A 21,180-nucleotide genomic window follows, 5' to 3' on the forward strand; every position below is an offset into this window, starting at 1 on the left:
TCACTGCTCAGTGATATATTGGAACCAGGAATTAGAAGCAACATGGAAAACGCCTCCAAGAGATGTAAATGTATTTGTAATTACCAGCCTTTCTCACAAGTCCTGAAGAGATCCCACCTCCCTTGTACAGAAGCGGATGGGAGCTGTTGGTAGGAAGCATGGAGGAATGAAGCTATCTCCCCCCCCCCATCTCTCCCCTTAACTTCCCTCATCCTATTTTCCCCCTCCATATATATATATATATATATATATATATATATATATATATATTCAAGCTACGTGTAAATAGTCAGAAAGACCTGCAGGATGCTGAACATTTCTGAAATTCAGGTCACATTTCTATACCTAAATAATTCAGCCTTAAATGAATTTTTTAGGAACCTAAATTTAGCAATCCACTTTCCACAATCTTTGCGTCCAATGTGGAGTTTTCTTGTTGTTCAATGACATGGAAAGGCAGCATAGGAATTATTATGAGGTCCAGTTCCCGCGAATGTGACTAACTGGGCCAGAGTGCTGGTGGCCACATCGCTGCCACCTGCTCCTCTGAGGCCGTTTCCTGATTTTGGAACATCAAATAGTGAAGTGAGTAGCTTCTCCCTCAACCTCGTGTAAGTCAACTTGAATGTGCTTCTTCCCCGCTTCCTGCTTGGGGCCAAGTCTATCCATGCAGCTCCCGACATTCTCTATTATTCCACATGGAGGTTGCCTTTGAACCCTTCAGGCGCTCTGACGCTTATTGGGATGGGGTGTTACTGTCCCTGATAACCTTAAACTGGAAAGGCAGCCTTCAAATATAAAACTATCTCCCTGCCTCCTGTCTCTTATGCTACTTACTGGCACCAGTTTTAACTTCAAGTAGGACTTTGACTTCCAGGTTTTGGAAGTGGGAGCCAACTAAGAAAAGGTTCACTTTTGGGGGGTGGGAGGGAGGGACCACTTGCTACTCACTAACATATCTGCTAATGCTGCTCAGTGCCATTTTCCCAGGCCAGGGCTTCTTTCTCACAGCCCATAGGGGTTGTACTGAATGTGACGCTGCATAGGCAATTTGATTTGGTTGCACACTGCTCTCACAGGGGCAAGAAAACCTGTGTAGAACAAACTCGAAGGCAATGATTTCTGGACTGCTCAATTGTGTAATCCTAGCCAAAAAGGCCATGACCTGACTTGAGGGTCACCTCCTGGACTAAAGCTGCTTAGCTAGCCATCTTCCATATTTCCTGAACGTTTTCGTGCTGATTTGATGTTTGTGTGTGTGTGTTTCAAAATGTCTATTTGAGGGAGGAAAGGCATTTTGAAACAACAGTGCTGGTTCCAGGTTTCTTGGGGTCTCATTATTGCTGCCCCTATGCCAGCACATTCACTAGATCATATTGGTGGTAACAGTAGCTAGTGTTATTTTTCAAAGCTTCTTGGCTTTAAAGAAGCCCCCAAACCTGTTTGGCTACCAAAACCAGCTTCCTGCATAAACCTTTTCATGAGTTATCATGTATCCATGTTCACATGTCCTTCAGAAACAATGCCAAAGAATGGGCCACGTGTATCAATAAATGGCATTCAAGGATTTAGATACTGAAAGGAACAACACAGGCCCCAAATGATAGCTGAGTTGAATACACACAGAGATACAAAATATATTTTACATACACATAGAAGAAACTATGGCAGTGCAGATGCAGTCCAAGAAACTGGTTGTGGATGAGCATCCTCACCCGCCCTGCCATGTGGACGCTCAGGCACACCCTAAGGCGGCATCATGAGAAAGGGGCCTCTTCCGCCCCACTTCCAAGGGCACCGCGGATGTTGCTGCACAGCCAGGTGGGACTTCACATCCAGACCCTGCAGGCAGAGCTGCCAATCTGGCAAGCAAAACAGTCTGCGGGGATTGCACCTTTATTTATATATTTTCTTAGGCAGCAATTCTGCTAGTCATGGAATAATTGGTTACATGTGGGGGTTCCAAGGGAGATTTGTGATGCAATGCTAGGGCATGGATTTCTTGAAGATGTCTGCCTGCAATGCTTTGGCATCTGCAAGTGCAGTGGTGTGAGTTGGACATTCAGAACAGCTGTCAATCTCTCCCTTACATGGGATGATATTCCTTTATGCTTGGATCACTTTAGTCTAGCCTTAGAAACATAGAACTGTAGAACTGGAAAGCACCACAAGGGTCATCTAGTCCAACCCCCTGCAATGCAGGAATCCTTTTGCCCAACGTGGGGTTCGAACCCACAGCCCTGAGATTAAGAGTCTCATGCTCTTTCCAACTGAGCTGTCCTGCTTAGTTGATGGGGGGGGGGGTTCCATGTTTTTGTAACATTTCTTCATAAATTGCAAATCAATGGCCTCCATACATTTGACTTGGATGAGCCAGACAAAAGTTTTAAGGCTGGATGTTGACTGCGCACAATGTCTGCTTCCTGGGCAGGCACATTCTTTGTTCACTCACTCATTTTGAAGAAAACACCTCACTTCCTGCTATTTTTCAGACCTCAGCTAGCTGCACAATTTCCAAAAGAGTAGTTGGCCTATGAAGGTTGATGGGGAAATCCTGATCGGTCAAAGGGAAGGGAGGACTGTCCACAGGGCTGCAGAGCTACTATTCCACTTATAGTGTAAAGCAGAACAGCTATTATTTGTTTCTGCTAAAATGTTAATATCCTAAAGGATCCTATGTAGAAGGAAGGAAGGAAGGAAGGAAGGAAGGAAGGAAGGAAGGAAGGAAGGAAGGAAGGAAGGAAGTCTTACAGAAAGTCCTAGTGCCCATGCATAGGTTTTATGCCATAGCAGAGAAGCCTATCACGTTGAGCATGCATACAGGCAGCGCATCAGAGCACATCAGCAGGCACAAGGCATCACGGGAGAGAGCTTGTTATCAAGATGGCACCCGTAAAGGCAAGTTGGGTTGAGTGAAACAGTGATATGAGACTCTGAGAGCTTTGTCCACGCTGCTGCTTCTCCCATGCCCTGAAAGCAGGGGACCAAGCAGTTTCCCACTTGACCCACCCTTCCTAGGCATGAGCGGTTTCCCCCTTGCCTCACTCCTTTCCCATGGAATGGAAAATTCATTATTTAGTTCTAAATTGGAACAAACGGCAATCCAGAGAAAACCCAAATTGCCGTTTGCTCTGCATGAGCCGTAAGAGCTGCTTTCCCTGGGGTGGGGGGAAGCATGGATGAGCCCACTAGCAAATGCTGTAACACAATTTTGTAGGCAATCCAGCCCAGGAAGACTGACACAGTCACCGTGCATCCCATTCTGCAAAGATTTATTATTTATTTATTTTGCAATGGACAAATATTCTTCAGAACCTTTCAGTTGACTACACACAGAAAAATCTCCATGAAGCTACATTCCAGTGGAAATGTAGTCCTGTGAAACAGACTAAGTGAGTGATTTCCCCAGAAGATGGCTATGACATTGATGTTAGACACATCTATGACGCTAGGCAAAAAAATTCATGGACATCCCATGCCAATATTCGTAATGTACTTACAAAATTGACATCCTTCAAAGCGGCAGAGATGGGATGGATGGCTCTCTGAAAAATGTACGCAGTGTGGATGAAAACATCTGTGCAGTCACTAATGGAAGCAGTCCATCGATAGTATAGATGGAGGCTCCCCATCCCTGATTTATACTTCCTTGAAAACCCTCAAGGAAGAGCTGGAAGAGAACATAATGGATATTGAATTCCACCAACTTCAAAAAATGTACCGGAAGATGTTAGTATAAAAGTGGCCTGAGTTTGTACCATTGGTTTGACATCCCAAAACCATGTTGACAGCACTGAAGCAAATATGAGAACACAATCACTTCCTCCCAAGGTTCCCAGTACTTCCACTTCATCAATCAGTTCCTCCCTGTTGGTGAGGAGCAGGTCCAAAACATGATGATTCCCTTGTTCCTTCTTCCACCGTCTTGGAAATGAAATTGTCAGTGAGGCAATGGAAGAATTTTTTGGAACTTACATTCCTGGCAAAGTGTGAGTTCCAACAGATACTGGAGAAGTTGAAGTCCCCCATAATATAATAAATAAATAAATACTCTGGGTGCCTCCCAAGCAAGTGTTAAAAACAGTACAGCATTAAATATTAAAAACTTCCCTAAAGATAGGCTAGCTGCTTATTTCCTTCACATCTGAAGGGAGGGTGTTCCACAGGGCAGGTGCCACTACTGAGAAGGCCCTCTGCCTGGTTCCCTGTAACCTCACTTCTCGCAATGAGGGAACCTCCAGAAGGCCCTTGGTGCTGGATCTCAGAGTCCGGGCTGAACAATGGGGGTGGAGACGCTCCTTCCGGTATACAGGACCAAGGCAGTTTAGGGCTTTAAAGGTCAGCACCAACACTTTGAATTGAGCTCGGAAACGTACTGGGAGCCAATGCAGATCTCTCAGGACCGATGTTATGTGGTCCCGGCAGCCACTCCCAGTCACCAGTCTAGCTGCTGCATTCTGGATTAATTGCAGCTTCCGGGTCACCTTCAAAGGTAGCCCCATGTACAGCGCATTGCAGTAGTCCAAGCGGGAGATAACTAGAGCATGCACCACTCTGGCCAGACAGTCTGCGGGCAGGTAGGATCTCAGCCTGCGTACCAGGTGGAGCTGGTAGACAGCTGCCCTGGACACAGAGTTAACCTGCGTCTCCATGGACAGCTGTGAGTCCAAAATGACTCCCAGGCTGCGCACCTGGTCCTTCAGGGGCACAGTTACCCCATTCAGGACCAGGGAATTCCCCACACCTGCCTGCCCCCTGTCCCCCCAAAACAGTACTTCTGTCTTGTCAGGATTCAAGCTCAATCTGTTAGCCGCCATTCATCCTCCAACCGCCTCCAGGCACTCACACAGGATCTTCACCGCCTTCACTGGTTCTGATTTAATGGAGAGGTAGAGCTGGGTGTCATCTGCATATTGATGAACACCCAGCCCAAACCTCCTGATGATCTCTCCCAGCAGCTTCTTATAGATATTAAAAAGCATGGGGGAGAGGACGAAACCCTGAGGCACCCCACAAGTGAGAGCCCAGGGGTCTGAACACTCATCCCCCAACACCACTTTCTGGACACCAGCCCAGGAGGAAGGAGCGGAACCACTGTATAACAGTGCCCCCAGCTCCCAGCCCCTTAAGACAATCCAGAAGGATGTTATGATCGATGGTGTCAAAGGCAGCTGAGAGATCCAGCAGAACTAGGAAACAGCTCTCACCTTTGTCCCTAGCCCGACGGAGATCATCAACCAGCATGACCAAGGCAGTTTCAGTCCCATGGTAAGGCCTGAATCCCGATTGGAAGGGATCCAACTGGTCTGCATCCTCCAGGCGTGCTTGGAGTTGTTCAGCAACCACTCGCTCAATCACCTTGCCCAAGAATGGTAGACATCCTCGGAGGTAACAGATTGGAATTGATCCCATGTAACAGGACCAGACAGAACTCTAGCACTCTCCCGCCCTGGCCCTGCTCCCACGGTGGAGTCTACCTCCTTCTGAATCTGAGCGACTTTATCTGCAAAAAACTTTGCAAAAGCATTGCAGGAGATCTTGGGGTCCCTACAAGGCCCCGGTGGTGTAGGTGGTTCCGATAGATTGTGAACCACCTGAAAAAGTCTCCTGCTGCTATTTTCTGCAGATGCAATAGAGGCGGCAAAGAAGGCCCTCTTTGCTGTCGACATTGCCACTTGATAGGCTTCACATTGAGCTCTAGCCCGTGTCTGGTCTGATTCAGAATGAGTTTTCCGCCACCGGCACTCTAGCCGTCTCAACGATTGTTTCATCGCCCTCAGCTCCGGGGGAAACCACAGGTCTGTCCGGGCTCCATGCAATCAGAGAGGGCGCTTCAGAGCCAGACAGTCAATAGCCCTGGTTAACTTCGCATTCCAGCGTGCCACCAGGGAATCAGCTGAAAGGCCATCAACTTGGGATAAAACATTCCCTACCACTCTCTGGAAGCCAACTGGATCCATTAAGTAGCAGGAGCGGACTATCCGAATCGGTCCCACCTCCCTGCAGAGGGGAAGGGTCACGGAGAAGTCCAGTTGCACCAGGAAGTGATCTCACCATGGCACTTCTTTTGTTTCACTTTTAGTTAGTGTCAGATCACCAAACTTATTCAGTGACAGCCCCATGGAGACCATGCTTTCCACAAAGTCCCAAGCAGCCCCTTGTAAGATCGTGTCGGCATGGATGTTAAAATCCCCCAGGACAACCAAGCTAGGTGTCTCCAGAACATCCACCACAACCTGAAGCAGCTCGGGCAGGCAATCCTTGGTGCAGCGGGGAGGTCGGTACACCAACAGGAATCCTGTACTGCCCCTATTGCCCAACTTCCAGAACATGCACTCGGAAAACTGGGTCTTCCCAATAGGACGCCTGGTGCAGACTAATGACTTCCTAAAAATCACTGCAACTCCCCCTCCCCGCCCACATGACCTGGGTTGCTGTGCGTAAGAGAAACCTGGTGGGCAAGCAGCGGCAAGAACAGGCCCATCTGCTTCATCCAACCAGGTCTCTGTCACACATGCCAGGTCAAATCCACAATAGGTCATGGATGGCAGTGGTTTTATTCATCATTGACCTGGCATTGCACAGCAACACTTTCAGGTCATGTGGGTTTCCCTTGCTGATTCCAGTATCCTTCCGGTCAGGACCAGACCTGGAGGCAGGGATAGTCCTCAAACAACGACAAAGCCTGCTATATCTCTCCTTTTTGAATGTTTAGTAACCTGCTGTAGGAAGGCATCATCCAAGTCTTCAGTCTGGCTTGGAGGTCTATATAGCAGACCCCCACAATAAGGTCACTGGTCTTTTTCTCTCCTACATTTTTTACCCATATACAGCGGTACCTCGGGTTAAGAACTTAATTCGTTCTGGAGATCCAGTTAAGAACCTGAAACTGTTCTTAACCTGAGGTGCCACTTTAGCTAATGGGGCCTCCCGCTGCCACCGTGCGATTTCTGTTCTCATCCTGAAGCAAAGTTCTTAACCCGAGGTACTATTTCTGGGTTAGCAGAGTCTGTAACCTGAAGCATCTGTAACCCGAGGTACCACTGTACTCTCCATCTGCCTTCTATGCTCCAGGTCACGGATCCCTTCACAAGTGCACACATCCTGGACAGACCGCTCTGCTCTATCAAGAAATCCCTCAACTTGCCCAGTAGCTCCAAGCGCAGACAGGAAGGCCTCAATTGCTGTGCCTTTTCCTCCCGCAATGCTTGCACTTGATGCAGGGGCAGTTTTGCACATTTTCAGGCAGGAAGGCAAACACGGCACAGGCGCTTCCGGGCGCTGCAGAAGCTCCCTCAGCCCCCAGCCTCCTGGTCCTATGCCCACCACGAGACCACACTCCAGCCCTCTCCCTCACAAGCCCCCTGCTTAGGTGTCCTGGCCACGAGCTCCCAGAGACTGCAAGCAGCCAAGTCAAGCTGCTGCTGGCTGCTAAATCATTCCACAACTCACTCACTGCAACGCAGGGGGCTGGACTAGATGACCGTTGGGACCCCTTCCAACTCTACAATTCTGATTCCTCCTCCTCCAGCCTGGCTTCCTCTCAGCAGTAGCCCCTCCCACTCATACCATGCACTCTAGCTGAGCACGTGGCCCCCCACAAACAAACTCACAACCAAGCCTCCAAACAGCTACCATTTCTACCGCCCCCCTTCTTTTATAGCATGAAGTAGCACCTCAGAGATGAACATATTTGCTTACATCTGCACATATTGAAGGTAATTACTAAAGTATGTATTTACTGGCTGACTGATAAACAAAGAAAAATACATAATTGTTTTTGAGCTCTTTAAATATTACTTTGTAGCCACATTTTGATTCAGACCATCTCTGATGTGCTTTTTATAACAAAACACGGGGGGGGGGGTGATGTCCCCCTTATTCTTGCCCCTACCATCCCAAAAATTGTTGTTATCATTCCAGACCTAGTTGCAGAGCATAGAATTGCTCTCCTGGGGCTTATTTCTGAGTAGACATTTATATATTGCACTGTTACTATATATGTCTAGTATAAATCACATGTATTCCTTGGGTGGCTAACACAAACAGCAAAAGAACATAGCAACTCTCCAAAGTTGTCTCCAAAGTTAGTCTGATTCCTGCAGACTAAGGTCTATGGACTACAGCTCTGCTGTAACCAAAGGACAGATCAAGAATGCTGTGTAACAGAGATACAGTATTAATGCAAAAAAAAAAAAAAAAAGAATACATTGATAAGCTACAATGGTGTCTTGAAAGGGGCATTTCAGGTCCTCTCAAAATGTTTTCCTCTTGCCTTCCTTTATCACATGCTCAAATACAGCTGCAACACATGGCTAATGAATATAGTAAATGTTTTATTATTAGTAGTAGAATATCATCCAAAATTACAATTCATCAACTTCAAAATAATATATATATCAGTCAGTCAGTCAAAGTTTATTGCTTATAGCCAAAGGCTGCTCCAATGTATACAATATATTTCAGTCCGTAACCAAGAAGTCATTCATTGTATGTAATGTATTCAATTTCATCATCAGCTGACAAAGATTCATCTTTGAAACAATTAATTCAATCCGGATATACTGTCTTGGACTTCATCCACTGAAAGGCGTCATGGTGTTCCCCGCCAGCAATTCATTTCGTCGACTACTTCTTGGTTATGGACTGATATATATATTATTTTGAAGTTGATGAATTGTAATTTTGGATGACATTCTACTATTACTAATAACACATTTACTATACTCATTAGCCACGTGTTGCAGCTGCATTTGAGCAGATTATTCTGTATTGCAACACAGGGGTTTATTTTTGTCTCTATAGTTGTTCCTTTATCACATGGCATAAGAAAAGAAATCGCCTTTAAACAGCGGCAGAGCCGTGGCGGTGATCTGCCTGGGGGGGATTTTGTCTCCCCCCTCTGGGATGACATCTGGGTCAGTCCGCCCCCCCGCCCCCCTTCCTACGCCCCTGCCTTCAAAGCACTGTGGAAGGAACCTGCCTGGAAACAGGTGAGAATGGGCATAGTCTTTGTATAATGAATGATTTGCAAGGTAGGAGATGTCTGCCTCTTTCTGTATGGGGTGCTCAAGCTCATTTCTATGAGCTCAGTAAAAAACTGTAACAGAGACAGAGATAAAGAGGTGGAGGAGAAGGAGAGAGAAGGCCTCCTGGATTTTTAGAACTTGCAAGATAACCTTTTTGCAAACAGTAGTTGCAACTATGACTAGGGCCACGGCCTGTAGTAGGGGAGTTAATCCAGTCCTCCCATGCCGTGGTTCTCATGCAAACTGTCTCCCCGCAAGCTGCTGTTTGCCTTGGGAGGAAAGCACCCTTCGGTAGCAGTGGGATCCCTACTACTGTAATTCAAGCAGCAGCTTCAGGGGAGACTTTCTTTGGGACTGTGGTAGTAGCTTTTCGTTCCTCCTCCCTGGCACAATGGCCTGAACCCTGTTCTCCCTGGGAGGCTGCTATTTGTAACTGTAAAATATACTCACACGATTTAAGTGTCAACACTTGTAGTTTGGCCCTCCATCTACCAGATTCTTATGGTGCTAGTCCCTCATTCCGACTACCATACCTTGCAGTCTCCTCCTGCCTATGAGTGTAGGAAATGAATGAAGAACAAAGGATCTCTTTTAGTGCTTGGCAGATTATGTCACAAGAGAGAGATGGAAAGGTGTACCACTTTTTCAATCTACAGTTCCTAGAGTTTCCTGCACAAGCAAACACCCGCACACAGACACACAAACACACAAACACACACACAAACAAACAAACAAACAAACAAACACAAACATGCATACACATTCTAACACTACTTCTGTTTGGCTCCAGGAAATATCACCATAAAGATATAGAGCAATATAAACTCTGTCCAATTTGTCCTTGCACAAAGAGAGGCAAAGCAGGGATGCTCGATAGCCGTGAGCTGCATCCTTGTCTCTTGGCCCCATTAAACCCTCCAAGTGCTCAAGAACCCTGCAGAGTCAATCATCTAAATCATGCTGGAAGACGGCACAAGTTTACTGGGTTCCTTGCTGCACACCTTCAACCTCCAACAGGTGAAGGGCACTGAGGCCTGATGGTGGGGATGGAACAGGAGAGGTGCCACCTAAAGCATCTAACACATAACTTTGATCATTTCCATAGGGCTATAGATACAGGGCAATCAGATGGGCGATCAAGTAGCCTTGGTCTTTTCCCACCCCCCGGCCGGCCTCAGGTAAAGCATCCTCTCTTCCCTTCTCACCATGCTTGGACCTCACCTGTTGTCATCTGAATGGGTTCAGGAAGACAAGAGATTGTGATGAATGAGTATGTGAGTCCTCGACAAATGCTGCAATGCCCATCTTCTTCCCACCCATCCCTGATTTTGGCATGACAAGATTTTAAAATGTAGCCTGTTACAAAATCAAGTTTCAAAAGATTTGATGTACCAAAATGTGACATTAAGGCGTTGCTCATAATTTAAAATGCTGATTTACCAGATGAGAATACTTGAGTCTTCAAATGCTGTAGACAAAGACCTGCCAATGAGAATATTTCAACCAAATGGTGAACGTCCAGATTAAGAGCAGACAAATTCCACACTAAGTTAAACTTTTCCGTTTGGATTTAAACATTTCAGATACTGATGTTGACAACAGAGAAAATAAGTGAAAAATATTAGCATCTTGTGGCAGCAGATGGCATATATGGGGATTTTGAGAGCAGTTACCTTTTTTTAGGATATGCTTTTCATAAAATAAAATCAATGGAGATGGAAAATGTATAAGCAGGGTAATAGTTATCCACAACACTTTAGCTGCGGAGACATAACAGTGCTTTGCTAGAATGCATCTTCTGCATGTAGAACGTCCCAGATTAAATCCCTGGCATCTCCAGTTAAAAGGAAATCTGCCTTCAGTCTTAAATTGCTACCACCAGTCAGAATAAGAATTAGATGGTCTGACTCAATATGACATAATATGGTGTGTGTGTTTTTTACAGAATATGGCTTTGGATCAGACATATTTGCTAATCAGAATCCGTTTACAGCATTGGTGTCATGGAAGTTAAGATAGCAGCTACAACCAAGAACATGGGACGTGGCTGCACGTGGGGCATGGAAGCCCCCTTTCTCCCCTGCATTGCCAATATTTGGGCTTGTCATTACTTTCCGTGGGAGAATCATGAGCACTTCCACCTCATCCCCAGGATTTTGCTTAGGATTTACTCACCCCACCTTATTGAAGGGGCAGCTGGGGAAAGAAGGGAGGACTCCACTGAGCGGTGTGTCAGTCCCCTCTTACAAACACAGCCACATGCATGGAAGGACTGGGCGGTCGGTCTGAACCTCCTTCGAAAGGGATGAACCCCTTCCTCACACTCTCTTTGACATTTGTTTTAAACAGTGATTGTAACATATGGAATATATTGCAGGAAGACATTATTTATGCAAGGCTAGATTGCATTCAAGAATGCAGGAAGCAAACACTTTCTAGAATGCTTTTTGGAAGAGAGAAATACGTGGCTTAACTCAGGGCAAAATATCACCCTCTCTGAGTATTATTGGCTCACTCTCTTTCCATTCCTTCTCTTGCACTTCTAAGCTTGTATACTTTGTAAAGCAGAGACTACCCTTTTGTAATGGTATAACTCTAATCTCATGCAGTAAGAGACAAATTTACTGCGTTCATCTATAATTCTCAACAGCCATAAAGCTTTGCTTTGCCTCAGACATTCTATCAGGCATTTAATAGTAATGCTGCATAAAAACCAATTTCCCAAGCAGCTGGTGCCTTTATGTTTAATAACTCTCATTATTGTTATATTTTGTGGCAAAAGGCATCATCAACTGATCAGTTTGCCAAGATGTGAAACACAAGATGCGCAGTTTAGAGAATATTTCAGGGCAGAGAAATGGTATTTCACTTTGAACTTCACACGTGGAGCTTCCCTTTGCTCTGTGCTCAATACTTTTGATTCAGGCACAAAGTGATCTCCATGCTGTGTCTTTGGAGCCTGAGCTATTGTGACGGTGGACACATCTGCCTAATTAGTATTCTGGTCTAATGTTGGTGCAGAGAATGTGTAGGAAGCCAAAGGACAGCACTGCAAAAATTGCAGGTGGCGCAGCCAGGAGCCTCTCTTAGAATTCAGGTTGACATACGTAGGGCTGCCTCTGATGGTCCCAAGTGCCCTGGGAGTATCGCCAAAGGCCTGCTTAGCCAATTTCTCTCCAATTAATTTTAGGGGAGCATAGGTTTACTCTCTGAACAAATGGCACAGTTTTTCATGGCGGCACATAGGGAAGTACTTTGGCTTTGATTTACTGAACATTTTCTTTCTGCATAGGTTTTACTTAGACCAATCTCTTAAAATAAACATGCTCCCTATTATGACCATAACTACTTCCCCTCTGTTTTTGTTACCTTTTCTGGCTTGAAAATTATTGGTAATGGAACTTGGCAATATGGAGTGGTGCCCAGGGAGGTCTCTGTGCTGTTGAAAGACATCCATCAGTGGGAGAGCGGGATTCTAGTCAATTATTCTGCCTCCCCCTTCAGCCCCTTGCCCAGCCCCTGTATCTGTTCTAGAGAGCCCCACCACCCTACACAGCAAAGGCTGCAGGGGAGGGGAAATGGCCCAAAATGGCCTCTCTTCCCATTCCACTGAGGGGTGCCTTCCATCAGCAGAGGGACACCAACAGATATTACTCAGAAACTTCCATTTGTATTATAGGGTATTGTGGAACATTTCCCTCAGTGAATTGAGAGGATCATAGGGGAAGTTTGGGGCTTGCTTTCCTCCTCTACCCTTAAAAGGGGGGGAAGACACCTCTGGTTATTATTTAACAACACTTTCACCTCCATGTGCCACAAATACTCCTTTTGGGGGCTTCCTTAGACTTGTTTTGTGTGGGCCAGCTCAAGCAGCGGAGATCTTTGCTCTACTTTCCCTCCAGCTCAGTGTAGCATTTCTTTTCGCAATTAAAAACCATGTAGTTCTGCGTGACTCAGACTGCTGTCACGTGATCAGGATTCTCTTGAACTTCTATGCACTCAATCTCTTCCCGCTCCTTTCGTTTGGCTCGTTTCTTTTTCTTGTGGTGCTTTTTGGAGGGTGGGAAAAATGTTAGGAAGACAGGTAAGATTACAAAACAGTGCAGAAGTGTGCAACTGCCAGTGAGCAGCAAGCATTTGAACAGTGTGAAGGTCAAGTTTGAAGGCACGAAAAGGAGGGGGACCAACCCAATAAGAAAAGAAGTAACGTTTTGCAAAATTGCTGTTCCGTGTTCTTGGAGGGAGCTTTTGATACACTGAGTTCGGGTGTGCTCAGTTGCTAGTACAAATGTGTAAAGCAGGGGTGCACAGTGATCTATGGAAAAATTCAAAGTGTAAATAAGGCACAGTGTGGAAATGCAATCCATGTCAACGTTCCACAAAGTCATCAAGCCAAGAACACCCAACTCTATTGAGGTGACAGTGAGAATTAACCAGAAGTTCCCTAGAGGATGGATCACCAGGAAGAAGGTAAGCAGCAACACCAGTAAGATGCCAAAGCTTGAAATCAAGACCGGCATGGTTACAGAGAGGCTGTATTGGTCCATGAAGACAAAGGTGGGGTTGAACACGATGAACTTGATGCTCTGCTTCAGAGACAGGGGTCTCAGCTTCTCCAGTAACTCAATAACATCTCTCTGTGTTTTTTCACTAGTCCTAGCCACAAGGTACATGCGGGATGCAATTATGCTATTAACATTTCCAGCCTTGGAAAAAATTATGTCATTTTTGAAGTGCTGGAATTCTGGCTTTCTTAAAAAGGAGCTTTGCAGGATGCTATGGAAATAGCTTTTGTTGGTGGCACTAATATTCCCAGCTTTCAGATATTGATAATACTGTTGAATCCAGGACAGGGTGTTGAAACCTTCAGTCAGCTTCTTTAAGTCATCTTGGACGGTGCCGTTCCAGTACTCAAGGGGCTCGTAGATATAGAACCCTATCACTGGGCTGTAGTTGCTAAAGTACTTCTGTTGAACAACAGCATAGGAGACACTTGGAGAATTGCTGGAGAGAAGATTGATAATATTGGCTCCATCGCTGATCTGCAAGCAGCCCATAAAGGAAAAGGAAGCATAAATGAGATACAGTATCACCACAAAGGGCTTAACATAGATATTAGTAATCCATTCATTGTAATGCTCCCGCAGGAAATGTTGTATAAAGTGGTTCTGGTACGGATCAGTTTCGTGGTGAGAAGAGTGGTGGTAGCCATCACTCATCATGGTTTGGAACCAAATAGGCTTCCTTTCCAGGTATTCTGCTGAGGGGATCTTACAGCAGAAGATGCTGTGGTACCGATTCTGCTCCAACTGTCCAGCAAAGACCAGGCAGGAACCAAAGAAGGAGAAGATGTAGAAGTAGTTCAACAGGATGGAGATGCACATATTCTGGCAGAAGACTTTCACAGCCTCAATGTTGGTGAAAGGACTAGCACCCATGCCAAAGGCGATAAAGTACAAGGAGCTTGTCATGGTGTAGGAGACCATCACATCAGAGTAGGTGTCGGCAACCCTGTCTTTGAACGGCAGGCTTTCTCTGGTCCGGCGCCATCCTGACAGAAGTTCAAACACTCCTTTGGTTCCATGACCTATAGCAATGACAACAGGGCCATCTATTAATTTCTTTTCATTGATTATCACATTTCTTTCTCTAACTGTACTTATGAATGATCTTGATATCTCTACATATAACTGATGCAAAATGTCACACAGAATATATTTATTTAGGTTTATTATATTGCAGAAGACATTGTCGAAATCTAATCTTGAGCTTCAGAGCATAGACAACAGAAGTTAGGCTATCCTTGTGCAGATAAGGGCATAGTAGGACCACCACTGAGGTCTCTTGTCTCAAGTGACAATAGTGGGTCTAGGCTACACAGCTGCTCCTTCAGAGGCAGTGTACCCCTTCCACACCCACCCAGCACCAAATTTATGGCAGTACAGGTGGTTCCCCATCAAGGGTGCTGATTGGAGGGGATGCAAAATGGAGAAGATCCATTTGGGGATGCCAAATTTTAGCCTGGCACAGGGTGCCGTATTATCAAAGTCCACCTCTGCACCCATCTGATCTAGGGAACCACTCACTAACAATGTCTCACTCTATCTGGATTAAGCTTCAGTCAGTTGGTTTTCATCCAGTCCATGACTGAGGTCAGACATTAGTCTTGCACATCCACGGCAAACCCTGCAGATGTAAAGGAGAAACAGAACTACACATTGCTGTCACTGCACTCCCAAACTCTGGATGACCCCAGTGTGGTTTCGTGTAGATGTTAAACAGTGGGGGAAGGGGGGATCAAACCCTGTGGCACACTGAGGGCCAGGGGTGCCAACTTGAATAGAATATTGTGGGGGCCCAGGTAAGTCCTTCCCTGCATAATCAATCACATGACACAATGCACACACACTATTTGAATTGGAATGCCCATCAACTTTGTGGGGGCCCAGCCCCCTCAAATATATTATTGTGGGGGCCAAAGCCCCCATGGCCCCTAGGAGTTGACTCCTATGCTGAGGGCTCACAAGGTCAAACAACATCTCTGAATATGGTAATCCAAACAGGACTGGAACCATTGCCAAGTGGTGCTGCCCACCAACTTGGACAGCCGTTCCAGCAAGATACCAAGGTCAATGGTATTGAAACCTGCTGCCAGATCAAGGAGGATTGACAAGGGCGGACACACACACACATCCCTCTTCTGTCAGAGGTCATCATACAGAGCAACCAAGCAATTTCTGTGCCCCAAATTGATCCTAACCTTGATTCAAGGTAGCAGTTCTACATTTTTTAACAAGCACCAGCCCAGAACCTGAACAGCCTCACTTGATTCATATGACACAGAGAAATAGAGTGGAGTGTGATGAGCCTGCGGGGGTCATCCCAGTCCAAATTGCCCAGTGAGCTCACTCAGTGCTTCCATGGAACTCAAGAGCTGCCAACATTTTGGGACTCCTGGCCACATTTGGAACTGTGAGAGTGCATTGTGGGCACCAGTTACAAAATGGCTGCCATGTGGGCAAAGCATAACATAAAATGAGAGAGAATCTAGCCCTTGCTGGTCCCCAGAGACAACCTCATGGGCAGTCCACTCTCTCCTGCTGCTCCTGGCTGTGGAGATATGTTGTGTGAAAAGAACAAGAACTCCGTTTCCCCTAATGCCGACACTAAACCAAAGCCTCCTAGGCTGCCCTCCTGTGCCCACATATCTGGGAGTAACGTGGTGTAAACCCTCTAAATTAATAAATGCCAGGGCTCTGATTAATTGGGATATGGATTGAAGCGCAGAACTGTGCCAGACAGGGAATTCCTGGGCTAGATGATGCAAACCAGCCTGGCCAAGCAAGGGCCTTTGAGGAGAGCAATCCTTTTGCCTGGGGAGTGAGATGTTACCAAGGAGATGGTGTGTTTGTTTGAGGGGGGGGGGCAGGAAAAGGAAGTTTGGAAGCAGGGATTCCTGGGGAAAAGGAGGCGGAAGAAGGGCTGAGATCCATCTTGGCAGGGGAGAGGGAAGGTTGCCCACAATGCTTTGGGCCATCCTGTAAGATCTGCACTTCCTCCCTGCAGGTCTAAACAGGCAAATAAACCCTGTTTCTTAAAGCACAACAGTCTCTTCCGTGATACACTTGGCATTTAACCTCCTGCCCCATTCCTTACAGCCATATGAAGTTCGAGGTTTAAGAATGTGTACGAGTTAATCCATTTCTTTTGGTAGGGACTTATGTCATCAAAAGAATGCAATGAATGAACATCAAAGTGCTAACCTTTTTTGTTTTGTTTTTCCTTCTTTGTATATAATGAATTCTGAATAAAAAATAAAGCACAGAACATTGGCAGAGAGGTTCAGTGATTTAGCATGTGGAAGTGAATCAAAGTAGATTAGCCTATAAGAACTCATAAAAAAAAAATGTTGAAAGGTATGAAAGGACTGGATGTTGGGGGGAAATATCATTTGTTATGTACTGAAGTTCTCACCCTGGGCCAGTTGGGGGATACTGTAGATAGTTCAGGTCCACATATGCAAATAAGGGATCGAAAGTGATGTTCAGTGATTGGATAGTTACAGAAAATGGTTACTGTTGCGTTGTAGTGGAGCTCTATATAAGCAGGCTGGCTGAACCCTTCAGTTCAGTTCTGTTCTGGCCTCTGAATAAACAAGAGCTGTTTGGAGAATCGCTGTGTCGTCTTGATATGTTCACCCACAACTTAACATCATTAATGCTTCATTTTTAAAAAATGTAATGTATTGGCTGGGGAATTTAAAGTGGTCATCTTACTGGCCAAAATAATACTTTCCTAAATGTTGGCTTTTATACTAAAAATATAAATGTTGTATAATTTAAATGTTGTATTTGAGCTCTCCCCGCCACTTCCCTCTAAAAATCAGAAAGGAAACATTAGCCAATAACTCTGAAATAAAGCATGAAATTAAACAAATAAATGCAAACTATTTTAAACAGAACTTGCACAAGGCACAGCAAAGTGGACTGTTTGATGACTCTCAAAGAACTAAATATTTCTAATCTATTTTCCAAGAAACATGTGAAACTGTCTTTTAAGCTACTGGCCATGCCTGTGCTGCTACACACACAGGGCTGCAATCTTCTGTTAAAGGAGCTTCGCTCTCGATGTCTACAGGAATAGGGCAGGAGGCACAAGCCTGCAGCATTCCGTTTTCCTGCTTTCTGTCTAAATGCAGTTCCCATTGTGCCTGGGGAGGTGGTCTAATTAACTTTGCTTTTTGCCAGGCCAACAGGCACAGCAAGAGAACAGCAGGAAATGAAAAGGAGGCTGTGCTTATACTTGCCAAAAAGAAGGAATGAGAGGAGTGGGTACAAACAAAGCGATTGGTTATGTGCCTAAGAGAAGGCTGTTACTTTTCAACCTATAAAGCACCTGCAAATTCTGCATGCCTAGCCCAGCCTCCTTGACTAGCTTTTCAATTAATTAATAATTGATTGGAAGGGATCCCAAGGGCCATCTAGACCAACCCCCTGCAAGCAGTCCCTGGGGAGGCTCAAACCACCAACCCTCTGGTTAACAGCCAGATGCACAGACCCATTGTGCCACCTGGCAGGAGGCAGGGCAGTGGAGGTATTGCTGCAAGGTACACTCCTGTGGCCCTTTGTGCATGACTCTAGGCCATCTCTCGAGACAGCAAAAATGGTCACCTAATGATTGATCACACAAACACTGCTGTGTTTATAAATGGCATCACCTTAGAGAGCCAACATCCTGCTGTGTCCAGAAGCAAAGGAATGATGGATGTCTGAGGCTGCAACAACCTTGCTAGAGGATAACATTGCCTTCCTCCGCTGCACGTTTCCTGAAGAGTGAAATCCCTCAACCCAGCCCTGCTCTGTTATTAGGCTCAAGAAAGCCTTTGCAGCCAAATTGCAGGGGTGAGGAAGGGACGTCATGACCCAGATGCAGGTAACAGATACAACTCAAAGCTTCTCAAAGCTCATAGTTCAACTACTTAAGATTTAGGGGCGACCACCAACCTTGATGGCCTTCAAAGAGGACTAGACAAATTCATTGAGGACAAAGCTATCTACAGTCGCTAGTCACGACGTTGATTGACTGATTTCCTCCAAGGGACTCAAAGGGCTCCACATCCCCATTTTATCCTCCCAACAGCTGTGTGAGGGGGGCCAGGCTCAGAGGCAGTGACTGGCCTTGGGCTACCTGGCTGAGGGGGGACTGAACACCATGCAGGGATTGTGTTGTGGCTCTGAGGTGTGGCTTGTGGGCATCTCTTTGACCACTGTGGAAACAACACCCTGCGCATGATGGGCCTTTGGTCGAATCCAAGAAGGCTCTTATGATGTCCTTTCATTATATTCTTAGTGCTAACAATATAGCAGAAAGATATTATTAAACTAAAAATTGCAGGCGTCAAGGAGAAGAACAACATGAAACGTGCATAACATCATTAACTTTCATTCAGGTTTATCCAGGCATTTGATGGCTGAAATACATTGTTCCTGGCAACCTTGAAATTATTAGCTGTGAGAGTATGTGACCGGGTATGTGACATGGGTTTGGTTTTTTTAATATTCTCAATGTCTTAAAATATGTTTTAATTTTATTTTTAATTGTATTTTTCCCCACTTTGGTGTTTGGCTCCTTGGGCTCCTTTGGGAGGAAGGATGGGAAAGAGATTAATTAATAATAATAAATTATAAGGACTTCCACTTGTGGTTCAAGTCCTTAAAAATGCCTTTGGAATAAGTGCAACATGTTTAAATGTTCAATTTAAATAAAAGGGTTTTTTTTAATGCTCTTTGGAAATATTGAAGGGGGAGGGGCAGAGAGAGTACTAGTTTGTCTGCCCCTTGGCCTCTCTTCTGCACCTGCACTTACCTAGGTGAGAGATGCACTAAGGAAAGCTCTTAAGAGAGGGAGCATTTGTGCCTCTGCGACCAGCAGGCCAGATCCTTTTCCCCTCACAGGAAAACTTTGGCAGGTTGGTGATCCTGCCCACCTGTCAATCGCATGCTATAATAACATCAGATGACAGAAACCTGTCAAAGCTCAAAGAAGAGGCTCCGTGCAACCAGCGATCATTTGATTGTCCGCACAGGAAGCAGATGAAGAGATGCTCACAAAAGCAGAGCAGTTTCTCCTCTGCGGGAATAGTTTGTATACAAAGTGCTGGAAGAAGTACTCTGAATACAGACTGCCTCCCTGGAAAGAAAGGAAAACAACAACTATAAATGGAACATCTTTTCCCTTGAGTTGAATTGTGCTGAAGGAACCTTCTTCTTCTTCTAGCCCGCGCCTGATGCACTAGAGAGTTCCCAAACAGGAATTCTATTAAGAGGAAAATACATAATTTAAACAAACAGAACCTCAGAACATTAGTTTTTTTTGTACCCTCAAGGCAAACAGGAAATTTATTAGGCAAAGCAGGTTCTCAACAAAAAAGGAAGGATTGGTGCAAAAGAATAAGGATCACAATTCGTCTTGTGAAAATTCAGAGTAAGTCTACCAAAAATGAAGTGCCCTAAGCTTACAGCATCATGCAAAACAGCAAAATTCAGTGGCCCTGACCATCTTCTCTGGTTTAGTTCCACTTAATTAGTTCTGGGCGAAGTTGGCTTTGAGAACTATACAGTGGTACCTCAGGTTACATACACTTCAGGTTACATACGCTTCAAGTTACAGACTCCGCTAACCCAGAAATAGTACCTCAGATTAAGAACTTTGCTTCAGGATGAGAACAGAAATCGTGTGGCAGCGGTGCAGTGGCAGCGGGAGGCCCCATTAGCTAAAGTGGTGTCTCAGGTTAAGAACAGTTTCGGGTTAAGAACAGACCTCCAGAACGAATTAAGTACGTAACCAGAGGTACCACTGTAATGGATTTGTTATTCTACTGTAAAGGCTCTCCTTTGTTATAGCATTTTTAAAAAAATCCTTCACATTTGATGAGCTCTTGAAGAATTCTTCATTAATTCTTTCATGCTGGTCAGGGCTACAATATTAATGAGAGATATTTTAGAAAAGAAAGTAGCTTTCAAACACTCTCAAATGCAAAGTACATGTGGAGTGGACTCTATCTGTATCCTTGAGCTTTGCAAGTTGGATTATATTGATTTAGGGTGTTCCTGATTTAATCATGCTTTCATCATGATTAAAACTAAATTTACAGCATCTCCTGAATGAAACACAAGATTATTGAAAAATGCCACCACTTCTCATCTGCAATACATTAAGACAAAAGTGTATTAATGTATAGGAGAAATACCTGCAGTTATCCAATAATAAACCATCATGAATAGCATTTTATGGGCACTTTTCCTTTCAGGGTTACCTCCATCTCAGAGGTTGTTCAATAAAACCATTGAAATTCTAGAACAAGCTGGAAACACCAGGCCTTGGGGTGGGCTTGGTAGGGTTAGGGCCAATGGCCTGAACTGTAAGCTGGCAGGCATCCCAGAGCTCTCAAGTGGGATGGGTGCTATGGCCTATGATGATGATGATGATGATGAAACAATTGCAGGAAAAAAATCATAACAGTCCCCCCCCCCCTTTAAAAGGCCATCAATTGTTTAATAACCGAAGGTCTGGGTAATGTTTTCGCCTGGTGCCTAAAGACATGCAATGATGGCGCCAAGTGAGCCTCTCTGGGGAGAGCATTTTACAGATG

General features: G+C 45.2%; 1 protein-coding gene across 3 annotated transcripts in view; it reads right to left on the reverse strand.

The window, feature by feature from the left end:
• Nucleotides 1-233: 233 nt before the first annotated feature.
• The window catches only part of PTCHD4 (patched domain containing 4), a 63,521-nt gene continuing 42,574 nt past the window's right edge, over nucleotides 234-21,180 (reverse strand). For 2 of the 3 annotated variants that reach the window (XM_028721819.2, XM_028721818.2), the window contains exon 3: nucleotides 11,747-14,616. In XM_028721819.2, the coding sequence (XP_028577652.2) occupies nucleotides 12,983-14,616 (1,634 nt within the window). In that variant the 3' untranslated portion in view covers nucleotides 11,747-12,982. Of the gene's footprint in view, nucleotides 9,581-10,469; nucleotides 10,512-11,746; nucleotides 14,617-21,180 lie in introns of those variants that run through there. The other variant, XR_013392437.1, reaches the window with a different exon arrangement.

The sequence above is a fragment of the Podarcis muralis genome, chromosome 3 (assembly GCF_964188315.1).
Source record: "Podarcis muralis chromosome 3, rPodMur119.hap1.1, whole genome shotgun sequence".
In the NCBI taxonomy this organism is placed as follows: domain Eukaryota; kingdom Metazoa; phylum Chordata; class Lepidosauria; order Squamata; family Lacertidae; genus Podarcis; species Podarcis muralis.